This window comes from Marmota flaviventris, chromosome 12, assembly GCF_047511675.1.
Source record: "Marmota flaviventris isolate mMarFla1 chromosome 12, mMarFla1.hap1, whole genome shotgun sequence".
Lineage (NCBI taxonomy): Eukaryota > Metazoa > Chordata > Mammalia > Rodentia > Sciuridae > Marmota > Marmota flaviventris.
In genome coordinates this window covers 27656199-27672535 of record NC_092509.1, presented here as the reverse complement: position 1 = coordinate 27672535, position 16337 = coordinate 27656199, and the positions used below count along the sequence as shown (strand labels likewise).

The 16337-nt window shown below is 46.1% G+C and overlaps 1 protein-coding gene across 3 annotated transcripts in view; it reads right to left on the bottom strand.

Moving 5' to 3' along the window:
- The window catches only part of Camk1d (calcium/calmodulin dependent protein kinase ID), a 388616-nt gene extending 372497 nt beyond the window's left edge, over positions 1–16119 (bottom strand). For all 3 annotated transcript variants that reach the window (XM_027944816.3, XM_027944819.3, XM_027944817.3), the window contains exon 1: positions 16009–16119. In XM_027944816.3, coding sequence (XP_027800617.1) covers positions 16009–16100 — 92 coding nt within the window. In that variant the 5' untranslated portion in view covers positions 16101–16119. The remainder of the gene's footprint in view (positions 1–16008) is intronic.
- Between the last annotated feature and the right edge of the window lie 218 nt (positions 16120–16337).

Here is a 16337-nt window from a genome sequence, read left to right as displayed (position 1 = left end):
ATGTAAGGAGCCAGATTTCATCAATAGTTATCTTCTATACTACCGAGGAAGGATCTTTTCTGAAGGGACAGCAATGCTAAATCTATATCCTAAAGATGTTTCTTGCGATTCAACTTCTTCCTCTAAGCACAGTTCTATAGCAAAGAGGCCTGTGAAGAGCCCAGGGACTGCTGGACGAAGTGACACACGCCTGTAATCCCAGCAGCTCAGGAAGCTGAGGCAGGAGGATCGCAAGTTCAAAGCCAGCCTCAGCAAAAGCGAGGCACTGAGTGAGACCCCGTCTCTACATAAAATACAAAATGGGGCTGAGGATGTGGCTCAGTGGTTGAGCACCCCTGAGTATCAAAAAAAAAAAAAAAAGAAAGAAAATGTCGAGGGAGGAAGCCAGGCAAAGCCCACGGATCAAAAATGGACTACAGCTAATCATGTGGTGATTAATCCACACGTGGAAAGTGGGTGACGATTTAGACAAAATCCAGAGGAACAAAATATGGAAGAAACATTCCCAAGAGCTTATCAGTAATGAAAACATTTAGAAAAGCCAGCTCCCTTAGTGACCACGGAGGCAATTCCATTGCTCAGGAATTTTTAAAGCAAACTGAATTCTCTGTCACACAGCGTGCTGGGTATTTGGGGAAACACAGAGGCCATCAATCACAAGGGAGAAAATGTCCCTAGGCTCTAGGCACTTCAGGTGCATCAGACAGAGGAACTCACACAAAAGAAAGAGCACAACAGAGCTGTGACAGACAGCAGGGGTCTAAGGACACAGGTAGGGAAGCCCAGAAGGGGGCTGCATGCATCTGGGAGGGATCCAGGGAAGGGATCAGACCCTGAGGAGTGTGTGGGCAGGCGCTGGGAGCAGGAGACAGTTGATACTGGGAAAGTGTGTGGTTATCAGTAGGACACTGTACTGCAATCACCAGGAAGAAGAGGACCACATCTCCCACTCATCACTCAAGCTCCAGCTGGGACAGCACTGGCCCAAGTCAGCACTTAAAAACTATCCATGAAATGAATACTTAACTGCCATCCAGGAAGTGACTGGTTTGAAAAGCTCCACTAGAAAGCAACCCCCTTACCAGCTCTTAGGATTGGTCTCCATCTATTATCTATGTTCAAAATTCCTAATGAACCCCTATGAATCCCTAAAACACTTCAAACTGTGTTTGAATGGCTTGTAGGTTGCTTTGCACCACAGAGATACAGGTGCAGGTCCAATTTTCTCTATTAAGAACCCAGGGGGCAAAATTTACAAAACTGTTCAGGGGCGACCCTGCAGGGTAACAGCTGGAAACACTGGCTATGGCCATTGACAGGTAACTTGGGTTCAAATCCTAATCCTATCAACTAGTCTATGTGCCATTGGTCAAGTTACTTAACCTCTCTGGCCCTCAGTTTCCTCACCTCTAAAATGGTGACAACAACAGTATCTTTTTTTTTGGACTGCTGTCAGGTTTCAGGGGAAAAGTCATGTAAAATATCATACTTGCCATAGCATTAAGCACCTACTTGATGAAGAATAATGAAAGCTATTCATTATATTATTAAAAGCATATGTTCCTGGGGCTGGGGCTGGGGCTCAGGGGTAAAGCACTCCCCTAGCACGTGCGAGGCCCTGGGTTCTATCCTCAACACCACATCAAAAAATAAAAAACAAAAAATAAGTATGTTCCTTTCTCTTACAGAAGCCAGTGTTCTCCATGGCATATAGCAGGTCATTACATACTCACAGAGAATGCTAAGCTTTTCCCATTCCTGATTTCTGGAACTTTCTTAGCAACAGCCCGAATCACTGTCCCTGAGCCCCCAATTCCGATGAGATGCCCCTCCTCTTGCTTACACATTGTGTTTCCCCCCTCCAGCCACACCACTGCCACACTGAATTGGTATTATACATCTGTCCCAAGAGTTCCCTGAGGGTAAGAAATACGCTTTGTTCACCAGCATCTTCTCCATAGTGCCTGGCATGGGGCAGACTTGTAATTGACCAAATCTGAGAAACTTAAAAACAAAACACAGTGGATTAGTCTCACAATTCTCCAAATCTGATTGGAAGTCTGACCAAGGGGAATAAGCAAAGGCAGATTTCCAGGTGGTCCTGTCCAGACATAGCCATTTGAATTTCTAGTGCCAGGACAAGTTCGAGTTTGTCCCTTTCCCCAGGGCTAAGTGGGATCAGAAAGAGGGACCTTGTCTGCCCAGCATCCAAAGAACCCAGGAGTCTCCTTCAGGGTTAGGATCTGTTTGGACAATACCCCACTGGCCCTGCTGGATCCCACATAGCAGATCCCAAACTCTAGCTTCCCGGTGAGCTTTAGAAGGTGACCAATTCTAAGGACCTTCAGGTGGACCATTCCCACAGTCCCAGAATGTGGTTACACTCAGGGGATACACATTCAAGAAGTCTTACAAAAGAGGACCGACACTGGGGATGGGATGGGGGGTCACATGTCACTGGTCCTGAACTCAGAGCATACTATGTCTAACCCCCACTGGGACTCTGCTTGGGAGCCTCCAACCAACGCAGGGCCTCCCAGGACAGCAGGCAAGTTCCCACCTGAGCAACACAGGGTGACCACAAGATGGAAGCTCCCAACTGGTAAGCAAATCCCATTCTTTAGGCAGGCCATGAGGGTCACAAACAGTATAGCCATCTCAAGCCAGAGAGGCAGAAGATGCTGGGCTCTTACTGCATTTCTCACCTACTAGGAATTCAGAAAGGGTTTGTGAATGAATGTATGTATGTTTTGATAGATGGATAAAGGAATGGATGAATGAATGAGTGCTATGACTCTGGCTGACTCTACCAGCCTCTAGCCTCCTCCCCGGCATAAACATTATTTCCATTCCTTAATTCTAGTCCAATCCCTTGTGATTTTCAAGATCACTTTCCCATCTATCTCTCCAAGCTCATTCTAGCAAACTCTTTTAACCTGATCCATAAATGTCTATTAATGCTTAATTTCTTAAACTTGAGAGAAATGAATCTCCAATGGTCCTCCTGAAGGCATCAGTCTTTTCAATGAAGTTCATCACATGATGGGGTCCAACATCTATCTGCTTAAAAATTAAGTCAGGATCTGTTCCTTGTGCACCTATAACATGTAGCAATGTAGCATGCTTCATATCTATTTTTTTTCTTTTTTCTTTTTTTTGGCAACAAAACCTCATCATAAGCTGAAAAGGCAGGTACTGTTATCCCAATTTCAATGAAAAAACTCAATGTAACTCGCCCCAGGTCTCACAGTCACTAAGTAGTACAGGTAGGATTTGAACTAATCAAAGCTGGTGCTGCTTTTCTTCTGCTGGTCTGTTCATTTTCTCAACAAACATTTACTAAGCACATCAGGGTCTCTCCTCAGCTAGGTGCTGTGTGTCCATGAGACCTGCTCTGCTGGGCGTGAGGATGCCTCCTCGACACAGGCCTGACTCAGGTCTTTGCTGGTGAGACCCACAGGGATCACGGGGCTGTTTAGCTGCAGTTCCAATTCCTAACTAGGGGGCACATGGCCTGTGAGCCAGAACACAATAGGGGAGAAGCAAGCAGAGGTAGCAAAGTCACCAACTACAGGCTCTGAGTTCTCTCTGGAGCCCATTACGTCCTCAGGTGCTCATCTCACAACACCTGCAAAGCAAACTGCCCAGAACACAGGGATGTAACAGTGACAGGCACAGGCAAACCTGGCAGAGATGGGTCTTCTCTAGTAACATCACTGGTTACTGGGGCAGGGCTTCCTAAAGTTCCCTCTCAGCGTCCTCACAGACCACACCACAGGAAGGGACTTGGCCAAAGCCCCAGTGGTCTGGATGCAGTCAAGAATAACTGTGGGATCTCAGGCAGATCACTTGATCTCAAAACACCTGGCTTCAATGGTTCATACAATGAGAAACCGGGTCCAGCTGGTCTGCACTGGAGTTGGACCTCCACCATCAAATCATAAGACTGTTCTACAAGAGGTTGGCTTAAGGCTTCAGGTGTCTGTGGTTTGGCAGAAGAAAGGGCCATGTATGGAACAGTATTTACTTTCTACACCAAGCAACAGAGAAGCCAGGTTCCCATGACTTGTCCTAACCAGAGAAAGTCAGCCACACTCGGATAGAAATATTTTTTATCTCCTTTTTCTCACATATATAATTAGCTCTCTGGAATTCTGTTGAGCAGGGTCTCATCTCGACACCAGGTTCTATCAGTCACACTGTTAACTCTGGGAATGTGTCTGGAGGTGGTGATGAGGGTAGAGATGGTGATCATGACAATGACCTAAACCATCACCCCAACCACTACTTAATAAAATCAGACACCGACAGTGCTCAGCAAAGACTACCCACTCCAGTATCCACAGCCAATATTCAACCTGTGCTCAGTGGTTCAACCCTAACAGTTGGCAAAATACTGAAACACCAACAGCATTTAAATCAGTAAATATCCACAGGCCCATCTTACCCCAGGGGGGCACTCCCATTGCTGGCCCTTTGGGCACCCTCTGAGATCTCTCTACATCTCCCACCCTAGAAGGACAGCCCAGGGTCCATCCAGCCAATCAATTCATCCTTAAAATCCTTGGCATGCCATGGTTTAAGTGTGTTTCCCAGAATTCATGGGCAGAAACTTAATCCACAAAGTCACATGTTAATGGTATTTGGAGGTAGGGACTTTGAGGAGTAATTAGGATTAGACAAGGTCATGAGGGTAATTAGGATTATATAAGGTCATGAGGGTGGAGCTCCCATGATTGAATAGTGGCTTTATGACATGTGGCTTTATGTGTCATCATGCGATGCCTTGTGCTGCCTTGGGACTTTACAAAGGATCTCCATCAGCAAGAAGGCCCTTACCTGAGGCCAAGCACATGCTGGCATCACTTCTTGGATTTCCAGAACAGTGATATATTAAATAAACTTCTTTCCTTTATACACTACACAGTCTGTGGTATCCAGTTATAGCAACAGAAAACAGACTTAGACAATATTTTTCAAATTCTCTACAAGGATGACAGGTTGCTCTTATAATTTCTTTAAAAAGTTTCTCTTATGTTACTTGAACCCTGAGAATGAAAACATTAGGACACCTGAATGGGTCTGTATAAAATATAATATGAAATCTTAGAGGATGTGTCATTTGTAGATTCAAGGTCAACATAAGACCCAACTTCTGTGGGACTCCTACCCAAAAGATAATAGTTAGATTTTGAAGAGTGGCTATGATGCTAACAAGAAAGAATTTTGGGGGCGTGGGGCTGGGATCAAACCCAAGTCCTTGCACATGCTAGGGAAGCGCTCTACCACTGAGCTGCACCCCCAGCCCCAAGAAAGGAATATTTTTAAAGCCGTCTGCTTGGTAAGATAATAATACCTTCTGTTTATGTCCGCCCTCACTAAACACCTGCATCACACGTGCCTTATCTCATTAGGGACTTATCAATGTAAGCAGGTGTAATTATCTCCATTTGACAGAAAAGGTAATCAAGATCCAGAGAGGATAAGATTGAGATTCTGGTTCCTCAATGGAAGAGCCAGAAGTAAGATTCAGGGGTGTGCTGGAGCCCCCTTATCCCAGCTTATGATAGCCTAATTCATAGGTTTCCCAAGAAGGTTGTTAACCATGGGGGGCTTGAAATCCACCCACCCCAGTGGGAGTATTTACACTATGGGCACCGGCAAGTAATACAAATCAGGGCTTCCCTCCTGCCTGGGCTGGTTTACAGTACACAGAGGCTCCAGTGGTCTCCTGGTCATACCATGATACAACCACAGAACAGTGAGGTTTGGGCCTTTCTCTCCTATTTTAACAGTTAGTGGTTCTCTATTCCATCGGCTTCACTAACCAGCTTGTTACCTGCATGAGATAGGAAGATAACCACTGCATTGGAGTCAGAAGACTCCTAAACCTCTACCTGCCACTTAGCAACATTTCAACCTGAGTCATTTAACCTCTCTGACCCTCCATTTTCTTATCTGTAAAACGAGGGCAATAATTGCAGCTCACTCACAGGGCTATTGGAGGAATCGTGGATGCAAAAACCACTTTGCAAACTGCAAAACACCAAACAGCTGTGGAAAACAACATGGCGCTTCCTCAAAACATCCAATGGAACTACCACACGACCCAGCAAGTCCACTTCTGGATATACGCTCAAAGAACCAAAAGCAAGGTCTCCAAGAGAGATCTGAATGCTCATGCTCTTAGCAGCATTATTCACAATAGCCAAGAGATCAAAGCATATCCATGTCACATCCATTGACAAATGGACGAGCAAAATGTGGTACACCACACCACATGAATTGGAAGGGGTTGGCCTCAAAAAGCTAGGAAATTCTGACCCCTGCTATAAGACGGATGAACTCTGAAGATAAGCTAAGTGAAATAGGCCAGACACACAAAGACAATATTCAGTTTTATGTATTTTTTTAACCATGATCTTTAAAAAAAGAAAGAACACTCAAATATGAGGTCTTCTAGAACATTATATCCCAGTTGTTGAAAAGAACCAAAGAACCCAGTGACTCAGGAGGCTAAGGCAAGAGGATCATGAGTTGAAGGCCAGTCTCAGCAACTCAGTGGGGCCTTAAGCAACTTAGTAAGACCCTGTCTCAAAATTAAAAGGACCAGGGATGTGGCTCAGTGGTTAAGTGCCTCTGGGTTCAATCTGCGGTATCAAAAAAAAAAAAAAAAATAGACAAAAGAATGAACTAAAGAGCCCCAGAAGGCCCACAGTTTTTTCAAATCATTACTAGGACTGCAAACTCCAGTTTTATCAGCCATGCTAGCATAGTCATAAAGAATCCAAGGAATATGATCCTTGTAGATTATTGCCAAACTCAGGATGTCCCTTACTGATACACAAGGTTTGTTCGAAGAGTTCATTTTATGTTTCTGTTGGAATTTGAGGCATATTCTGACAGAAGTGTCAGTTTTCCTTGTCTATAGGATTGTACTCAGGCCTAGAGGAGCCCTGTCCATGGGATGACTGAATATTGGCCCTGACAGTCTTGGCCTGGCCCTGGGAGCCCCTGAGCTGAGGGAGGAGGAAGAGCAGAGTAGACCTCAGGGACAGCCCTGGGCAGAGGTGCTGCCCTTAAAATCTCTTACACGGTGAATGACTGGCAGGCTTTCAACCTACTGCAAGAGATTTGTAAAAAATTTTAAGGCAGATCCCAAGAAGTCATTTTGTTTTCAAGATTGAGGAAGTTTCAGCCTGTATGTGAACAGCTATTTGGGGTCAGAGGACACTGCCCTGCCAGTCACTCAGGGAGACCGCCTGACTGTACAGCTCTCCTCTTTCTTTCAAGTTTCTAAAACTATGAAGGTTTGGGGTTTGGGATTAATTGGTTTGTTTTCCTTTTTCTTTTTTCTTTTCCTCCTGAAAACTGTGGGCCTTGGTGGGAGGAGACAGAGTTGTGAGGGGAGGCACACAAGAGTGTCACTTGAAAATCAGGTTTTACCACAAGAATGGGAAATTCTACTCCATGTATGTGTGATATGTCAAAGTATATTCTATGGTCAAATATCACTAAAAAGAATAAATATTTTTTAAAAAAAGAAAAATAATACTTACTTCTTGCCCAGACCACTAAAATCAATTAAAGAAAGAAAAAAAGAAAAGTAAATCAGGTTTTATTTAATACAATACCTTCAGACACAGTTCACAGCCCAAATCCAATTTATTGTAAAACCAGTTTCAATGATCTGTGTTCACGGTCATGAAAGACAGAGAAATAGCCTTTCAACAAATAGAATATTAACTACTTTCACTTTAAGACCTTGGTCCCCCTGTTCACCCTGTTACAGAGGTTCCCAAAAATCAAGAACAGACACTGGCCACCAAAAGGGCTGAAGTGGAACAGTCAAGAAAAGGGATAATGCCCCATCTGGAAATCAGCTCAAGCGTCATCCTTGCATGCTGTGACCTGGGAAATTAAAGACTTTTGAGACCTTCTTCCACCTTTCACCCAAACCTCCCCTATGAAAAGACTGGGACGGAGCTCAGAGTCTGACCTGGGCTAGACAATCACTCTACCCAGCTACACCCTGCACCCCAGGAGATTTTTAAACAAATGATTACATGTGCTCATGTGGTACACACACACACACACACACACACACACACACACACACACTGCCATTCTCAAACACCCGAACGTTAAAATAAACTCAACACATGGAGATTTCGAACGACCTGACTCCACGATGGGAAGACACTGACCTGAGTCATCTCATCCAACTATGATTTGCAAGAAGGAACAAAGCAGAAACATTAAAGCAATTCTGCAAAAAAAGGAAAAGCAGAGCAGAGGCTGAGGGTGGTGGGAAGACCACCAGCTCAGGTGGAGAGGGACAGACTTCCTGCACCAGCTCAGGAGCCATGAGAGGGTCAGAGGGACAAAGCTGATGAGCTAACTAGAGGAAGGGAGGAACCTGCAACGTGGAGCAAACTAGGTCAACTCCGACACACGAGTGGCCCAGAGGACGTGTCAGGCCGAGTCTTTGGGTTAATGCTGGCACCACGAGAACTAATCACCTCCTGTTGGGAGCAAATGTTGAATGGCGCAGTGTACCCTCCAAATCTGTGCAAATGGCCTCTGGGGAGCAGGGACTCATGAGAGGGGACTGGCATTCCCCGAACACAGACTCACATGCCAAGCTCTATCCCACAACCCTTAGATTAGGTCCCAGGGTTCCCGTGTTTTACCCCCAAGGCCATGGAGCTCACAATGGTAAAAATAATTCCTCCAAAGCTAGGAAGCAGTAGACCCAGCCAGGATCTACCTGTACCCATTCCCATGCACCCTCGGAGCCCGGATAGTTAGCTCCTCACTATGCTCCTCAATTGCCAAATGCAGACCTGTTTATGGTTGCTGAAATAAATTTTTTGAGAGATCCCATTTGCATCACCTTGCATATTTGCAACAAGAGCTTCCAAAAATCAATTTCTGACACACAGTGACAGATTCTTCCTCACTGGTACTGGCCCTGAATATTCTTGTGTAGTCAACTTACAGCTTGATGACATTTACTATTTATGTGCCAGGTACCTCTGTAAATCACTGAATCCTTATATCAATCCCACGTGGCAATGATTTCTATGAAAATCTTAACTCAGAAAGGTTAAGAAACCTATCCAGGGACACACAGCTATGAATGGTAGTGCTGTACCTAACTTTCAAGTCCATTTCTTGTCTCCCCTGCCTGACCCATCTTACAGGTTTATCTTCAAGATTTGGTATACACCAGGAGACAGAAGACCTGTATTTCTGAGTCCTGTCGAAATACTAGGGAAAACAACACAAAGCACACAGCCAATAGCTGAAAATGTTGAATGAACATGGTCTGCCACAGAAAGAACTTGACCTGCAACATCTATTTGGAAGTTACCCTTGCTTCTGACTGCAGCCTGAATAATCCATACATTGCAAAATAACTCTTAAAAAAACAAAGTGGGATGTAATAAAAACTAACCCAGAGAAAAAAGTGATCTTCCAACCTCACAGAAAGTCAAAGTGCATAACCAACACAGACTGAGAAAAAAATGATGTTGGCTTCTCTCCCAGAGTTCATGTATCCTCCTGGTTAACTACATAAATGCTGGAATTGGCCATAGTGAGAAAAGAAACCAGGATCCACCAGGCTTGTGTTGGCTACCTATAGGCAGTTGCTTCATTAATTAAAGAAAGGTGTCCCCAGTGAGCTTTGGGCTCCCTCATGAGGTTCCCTCCCCATGAAATCTGACATGCTGCCAGGATGGGTCTGCCACCCTCAGGCAAGCTGACCAATACTGTGACACTTCCCTGCTGGACCAATGCCTAAGCCTTCCCAGAGGAGAGAAGAGAAGCAGGAGGAGAGAGAGATTGAAGGGGATTTAAAGAGATTTATTTGGGGGAAAGGAAAGATTAAAGGGATTTATGGAGACCCAGCCAAAGAAAGACTCAACAAGTTAACCCCTGAAATCCTCCCAACAGTACACAAATGTCCCCAGCCAAGCCTAATTATCATCCATTCAGATGCCAAGTTTGAACCAGAAACTGTACTTGAAACTAGTCCTCATTAGCCCCTCTGGGAACAAGCTCTCCCCCCAAGTCCCATTCCCAGACCCCCCTGTCCTCATCGATAAGGACACTTCAGCCAATCATCTTTTCCCAGTCAAGAAAAATGTTTGACTTTTTCTTTCCAAATACAGAACAGTCTACCAAAGACAGGGGTCATACTATTGTCCACTGAATATTTGGGTTTCACGTTCCCCAGTCAAATGTGAGAGTTACAGGTTATGGGCCCGCCTGTCAAAGAGATCTAACCCTTCCTATTGATATAATTTCAAAGCATAACACTGTATCTTCACACAGATATTGTATTTGTGTGCAGATCTTCCTGCTAAATCCCCAGCCTGTCACAGACTCCCACTGTGATAGAAGAGGTGGTACCTCGAAACTCCTTCCCAGAGCATCATTCTAAAAATGCTAGAGGTCATCACCAGGGCAGTCCAGAAGCCTACAGGGCACATGCTTGCCCCAGAAACTAGTCTTGCCTTCCCCTTCCCTTTAATTTTAGAGATGAAGAAGCTGAGACAAGGAGAAGGTACTGTGGGCAAATGGCCAATCAGAGTCACCGGGCAGGCAGAAGAGTTGCTCAGAAAATCTCTGGGAATAGTGAACAAAACCACCAATGGTATGTACCTACCAGTTCTTCCAACCCCAGATCCTTGGAGAACCCCATGTCCAACCCACTAGCATCTCCTATTGGCTCTACCTTCAACATTCATCTAGAATCCAACCACTCATCACCTCCAATTCTAAAAAGCCATTATCCGTCCTCTGGATCCCAGTAGTGGCCTCCACACTTCCACTCTTGAGCCCAGACCGTCTGTTCTAAGACCAGCAACCCCAGGGAAGATGAAAAACCTAGGTCAGATCAAGTTTTTCTTCGGCTTAAATCCCTCCGAAGCTCCCAATTTCTCTTGAAGCAAGAGCCAAAGTCTACTCTTCACTTACAAGGCCTTTCCTCAGCTCTGCCCCTCCTCCACCCACTCCCCACCCACCCCGACTTCTCCTACCCCCAGCTCCCACTGTCCTTCCCCTGGAGCCTCAGCTCTAGCTACAGTAACCTGCAGGCCTCAGAGTTCCCAGGCATGCTCCTGCCTCAGACACCTGCCCTTTCCTCTGACTGGAACTTTCTATCTTTAGCTATCCCACAGGTCCTTCAGATCTTAATTCCAATGATAGCTTCTCAGTAAGGCCTTTCCTGGCTACCCGACCTCAAGCTGCCACCACCCCCAACCCCACAAATGCTCTCTCCCTAACTCATGTTCTCCCTAATGTGCACATCACAAAACACACTATTTCACTTCTTCTTTCTTTTATCTCTTGGCTCCCCACCAGAAGGGAAGTCCAGGAGAGGACGCATCCTCTCCTGCTGGTTCAAGGAGATATCCTCATGCTTAGAATACAGGAGGCGTTCGAGAGATATTTTCAAGTGTATTTGAGGCTCAATTTATACCATGCCTCCAAACAAGAAGTCCAAACTGATAGCAAATAATGCTACTGGGTTACCCTAGGATAGAAATCTAAGGTTTCTGGCCCTATTTTTCTCTTAGCAATATTCTTTCAAAATGCTTATCACGGACACTAAAATTCTGAGTAATCTCAGAATAAATACCATTAAATCAACCAGCCAAATACACGAACCACCTCAAGAAGCTTTGCATTCGTTCCCCATCCTGCTTACACACACACCCCATAAAAGAGAAATGAGTCTGTTTCCCATCTGGGCTTTCAGACAAATCAATCACCTGTGTGTTCAACAGGTGTATTTATTGACCAATTTCAGAATAAGCATTTTAGGAATGAGGCAGGTGGGGAAAGACAGTGTTTGCCCCACAGAAAGGTTGGCTTATTCTCTTCCTGAATAAGCCAGCAGGCCCTTCTCTAATGAAAAATAGAACCCACTGTCACTAACACTACACCAGATAAGGCAGCTGATTGGGGGCTGTTTCAATACACTACCTGCACAGTCCTAAAAATGCACCTCCAAACAGAAACAGCCGCACCTAGCCACACAAGAGAAGCCCCTGAGGAGCAACTGCAAGCACCTTCCTGACACAGGTGAACCCCAATATTTTAGGGTTGTCAGAGCACTTGAAAATCACTTAATCTTGCCTTCCCTTTCCCTTTAATTTTAAAGATGAAGAAGCTAAGACAAGGAGAAGGTACTGTGGGCAGATGGCCAATCAGGCCATACAACCCCTAAGTGGCTAAGCCAGACCCAGGACCCAAACTCAGATCTTCCACAATGCGGGACCAACCACCTACCGACAATAGTGAGTTCAACTTCAAATGGTCAGTCTATATGAAAAACGTGTACTCATACCCTGCAGAGATGTGGGTATATTTTCTAGAACATGCCATTTTCCATACTCTAGGGGAAATGAGATATGTTGGGAAAGTCATTCTGTCTGTACCAGGTACTGAGGCCTTATCTAGTCACATGTATTTCATAGCCTGGGAATCGAAAAAGTGACTTTCATGAGACTTCACAGGTACCACACCAAAGCTTTCTTCCAATCCGTACACTTCTCCAAATGGTCTACATTAGGTTTCTGTTCTAACAGAAGTCACTGAATGCTATCTACAGCAGAGATGGCCCAAACAGGCTCGGCAAATGCGCCAACAGAAATGTTTACCATTCCTAATTTGCTGTTACACAACATTTATTTGCTCTCACCGTGTGCCAAGGATCTGAAAACATGTTGTTGATTAATAAACAGTAATTAAGTCTCACTACCTAATTCAGAGCTCTGGTTAGGTTCTGGGATTCCCTTTTAAAGAAGGCCAAAGTGAAGGCCATGAGTTGAAAGGTTTTTTCCAAAGGCCTGACTCAGAGATGCATCAGCCGGCTCAGGCCCAGGCCACAAAGCCTGTTCCTTTCCCCTCTTTGCTTCCTCAAGGTCTTTTCCACCCTCCTGGGCCAATCCTCACTTCCATTTCGGCCCCACTCTCCAGCAGCATCCATCTAACCACACTGACCAAATGGCTTGACCCTTAGCTTCCAACAGTAAATGTTCTGCTCTGCAAGGAAAGATACCTGGATGCAACAGCCAAATATCAGATTACACAGGCTGGCAAGGTGAGCACTCCTCGGGTTTTACAGTGCTTTATTTCAAAAGCGGTTTAACACTGTAAGCTGACAGCCTTGCTTCTTGGGGCTTTCCTGCCTTAGGATCTTACAGACATATGGTGAAGGTGTGACAAACAATGTGATTGGAACTGCAGAGGTCTTTGGGAAATGGACTCCAATTACAATTGTTGATGCCTTTGACTCATGACAGACTTCATTACAAACAGGATAAAAGACCAAACTCAAAACTCACTCAATGGGCTGGGGTTGTAGCTCAGTGGTAGAGTGCTTACCTAGCACAGGTGAGGCACTGGGTTCGATCCTCAGCTCCACATATAAATAAATAAAATAAAAATATTGTGTCCACTAGAAAAAAAAAAAAAAAAACACTCCAAAGGCATAGGAAGTTACCTTCATATTAAGACTCAGGCCCAGGTCCCTAGTCTTGACCCAGGGTGAAATGGACATACTGAACTTGGGATCACTTCCAACAAATCCAAGGAAACAAAATGATGTTGATAATCTAAAAGCTTTGAAATTCTTACATATTTAGATAACAGGTTATCCCTTATGTTTTACTTGCATTAATATTATAGTTAGCTTTTCAAACACTAGAGTTAAGTCATTTTTTTTTCTATGCTGGGGATCAACCCAGGACTTCATGCATGGGCTCTACCACTCACCCACATCCCCAGCCCAAGTCTAATTATTATTAAACATCTGCTAAGTGGCTCAACCCCATATGGATAATCAGGAGTTGCTCTGCCTAGCCTTGAATATCAGTCCCACCACTTAATAGCTAGCTCATATTTGCCAGGTCACTTAATCTCTCTGATGTCTCAGTTTTCTCAAACACAAATCGGGGATAATAGTAAATACCTACATTATAAGGTCACCATGAGATTTAAATGAGTTAATACACACAAGGCATTTAGAATAAAAGGTATCCTGTCGCCCATGGTTACCATTACTATTATGTCTTTGAGTAAAAAACATCTTGAACATTTTATTTCATTCTTCTAGGACCCCTGCCAGCACTACAGTGGGAAGTTTCTTTGCCAAGAATTATTTCCAAGGCAGAAGGTGACACTTTGGGGGCCTAGAAGAAATCCATACCCAAAACTTACCAGAATGGGGCCAGAGTCCAGGAAGCTGTTTGGCCGGAGCTAAGTCCAGCACCAGAAGGTAACACCCGCAGTCATCCTCAAACAGCAGGCTACAGCAGGAGCCACTCAAGGGAGCCACAGCTCACTGAGCTTCAGCAGCCCGGCCACTGATCTGCCTGCCAGGAGACTGCAAAGGGGCCCAGGTGGGTAAAAGCCATTAAAGAGACACATTCACACATGATAGGACTCCACTCTCTCCAGTCCCCTCATCTTGATGTCACATAGTGAGTCTCTGGATGGCAAGCAAAAAGCACAATTCTAATTTCACAGTGACTAGAGTTTCCCAGAGTCACAACCCCAAATGTGAATAAACCTTAATTAACCCCTTACCTTGGAAACCCCTCTTTATTAAAAACCTAAGCACTTTCGGATTTCATTTAGACAAAGACGGCAAGTCAGTGCCCACAGGTGCCCTCCCAAAATACAGCAGCCACAGCACCTAGACTCTATTCCAGTCCTTGGCACACTGGCTTCCCCAGGAATCTGAAACCTGGTTGGGAATGCCGCCTTCACAACTTCTCTCTGGGGGATCCACTGCAGATGTGGGGGTGGGGTGAGGAATATGACTAACAACTGCAGTGGACCCTGAGCTCATGGCAGAAGGTAATGTGGGTATGAAAATAGGGTCTGGAAAGGCAAGCAAAACACAGAAACAGTAAGGGGGGGAGGGGTTGAGGGGAGGGGGGGGGAAGGAAGAACAGAAAAGAAGAGTACCACCCGGACACTGATTTATCCATGAAACACCTCTTTCCTGATTAAATCAACACTTCCCTGACCCCCTACACAATGTTCATTTCTTACAGCACGTGTGTGAATTTATATGCACTGACAGACACGGATGACAGCAGAAACGGAGCACATGGGGGTTGGGGGGGACAACTTGAACTTCAGGCTCATTCAGCAGTGCCTGATTCTCTTTCACTATCAGCCCCTCTACGTAGAATCTGAAGCGCTCCAAAACAAAACAAAAACCAACTCATGGGCAGGAAAGGAACCGTGGCTGAACGGAGCAGCAGCACATGCTTGGAGCACTGATAACCATCGACTTCTGATTATTTCTGCTTTCTTGAGATGCAGCTACCAGCATCGAACTAAATGTAGTGCAGGAGAGAATCGCCAGGTACAGAGACACTCGCAGACCCTCCCATGGGGACACGCACCCTAGCGCGAGCGGCTGAGCCCGTGTGAAATGTACAATCACTCAGGTGAGGCTCTGCCCACATGTGACCCTGAACACTGCGAAATTCTTCCATAATCGCGAGGCCATCCAAAGTCTTGCCTACACCTAGTACGTGCAGATGTAATTTCATGTGAATACATAATGTAAGGACAGAAATGGGAATTTTCTCGTGGCCACGACTCTCTCCATACACATGGTGAGTAAATGCACACAGCCAGTAAACAGCGATATCCACCATGCTCAGCCCACAGTCACGCGTGGGGAGAAAGCGGTGGCGAGGGCGGCGGTGGCAGAGGAAGTGGAAAGTCGCCCGCTCGCGTGGGCTGTTCTCCGAGAGCCCAGAGCTCCCCCTCCCCCGCACAGGAGCTGTGCCACCTCTGGGGCGCAGACCCACGACGCGGAGGTCGCGCTGGGGGCTCCGCAAAGAACCGGACAATGAGGATGCCCTGACAAGCCAGGATCCTGCCGCGGTGGCGGTGGTGATGGCAGCCGGAGCTGCTTAGGCAGCCGACACCGCGGCCACCTCCACCCTCTTCTCCCCAGCGTCCACTTACGTCCCGAGGGTCTCCTTGAACTCGAAGATCTTCTTAATATCTTCGGCTTGCTTTTTCCAGGATGAGCTGCTCTCGCCGTTCTCCCGGGCCATGGCAGACGAGCGCGGCGCGGCGCGGTGGGGCGGCCGGGGGCGCGCTGGGGAGGGGGCGCCGGGGGCGCGGCGCGGGCGCAGGGGCGCGCGGGGATGCCGGGCGCTAGGCGGGAGGCTCGGGGCCGCGGCAGAGCTTCCTCTTCTGCAGTTTCCTCTTTCGCTCTCGCCGCCGCCGCTGTCGCGGTCCCTCCCTGGCTCTTATTTCTGCTCCTTTCGGTCAGAGACTTCCTGCCGCCG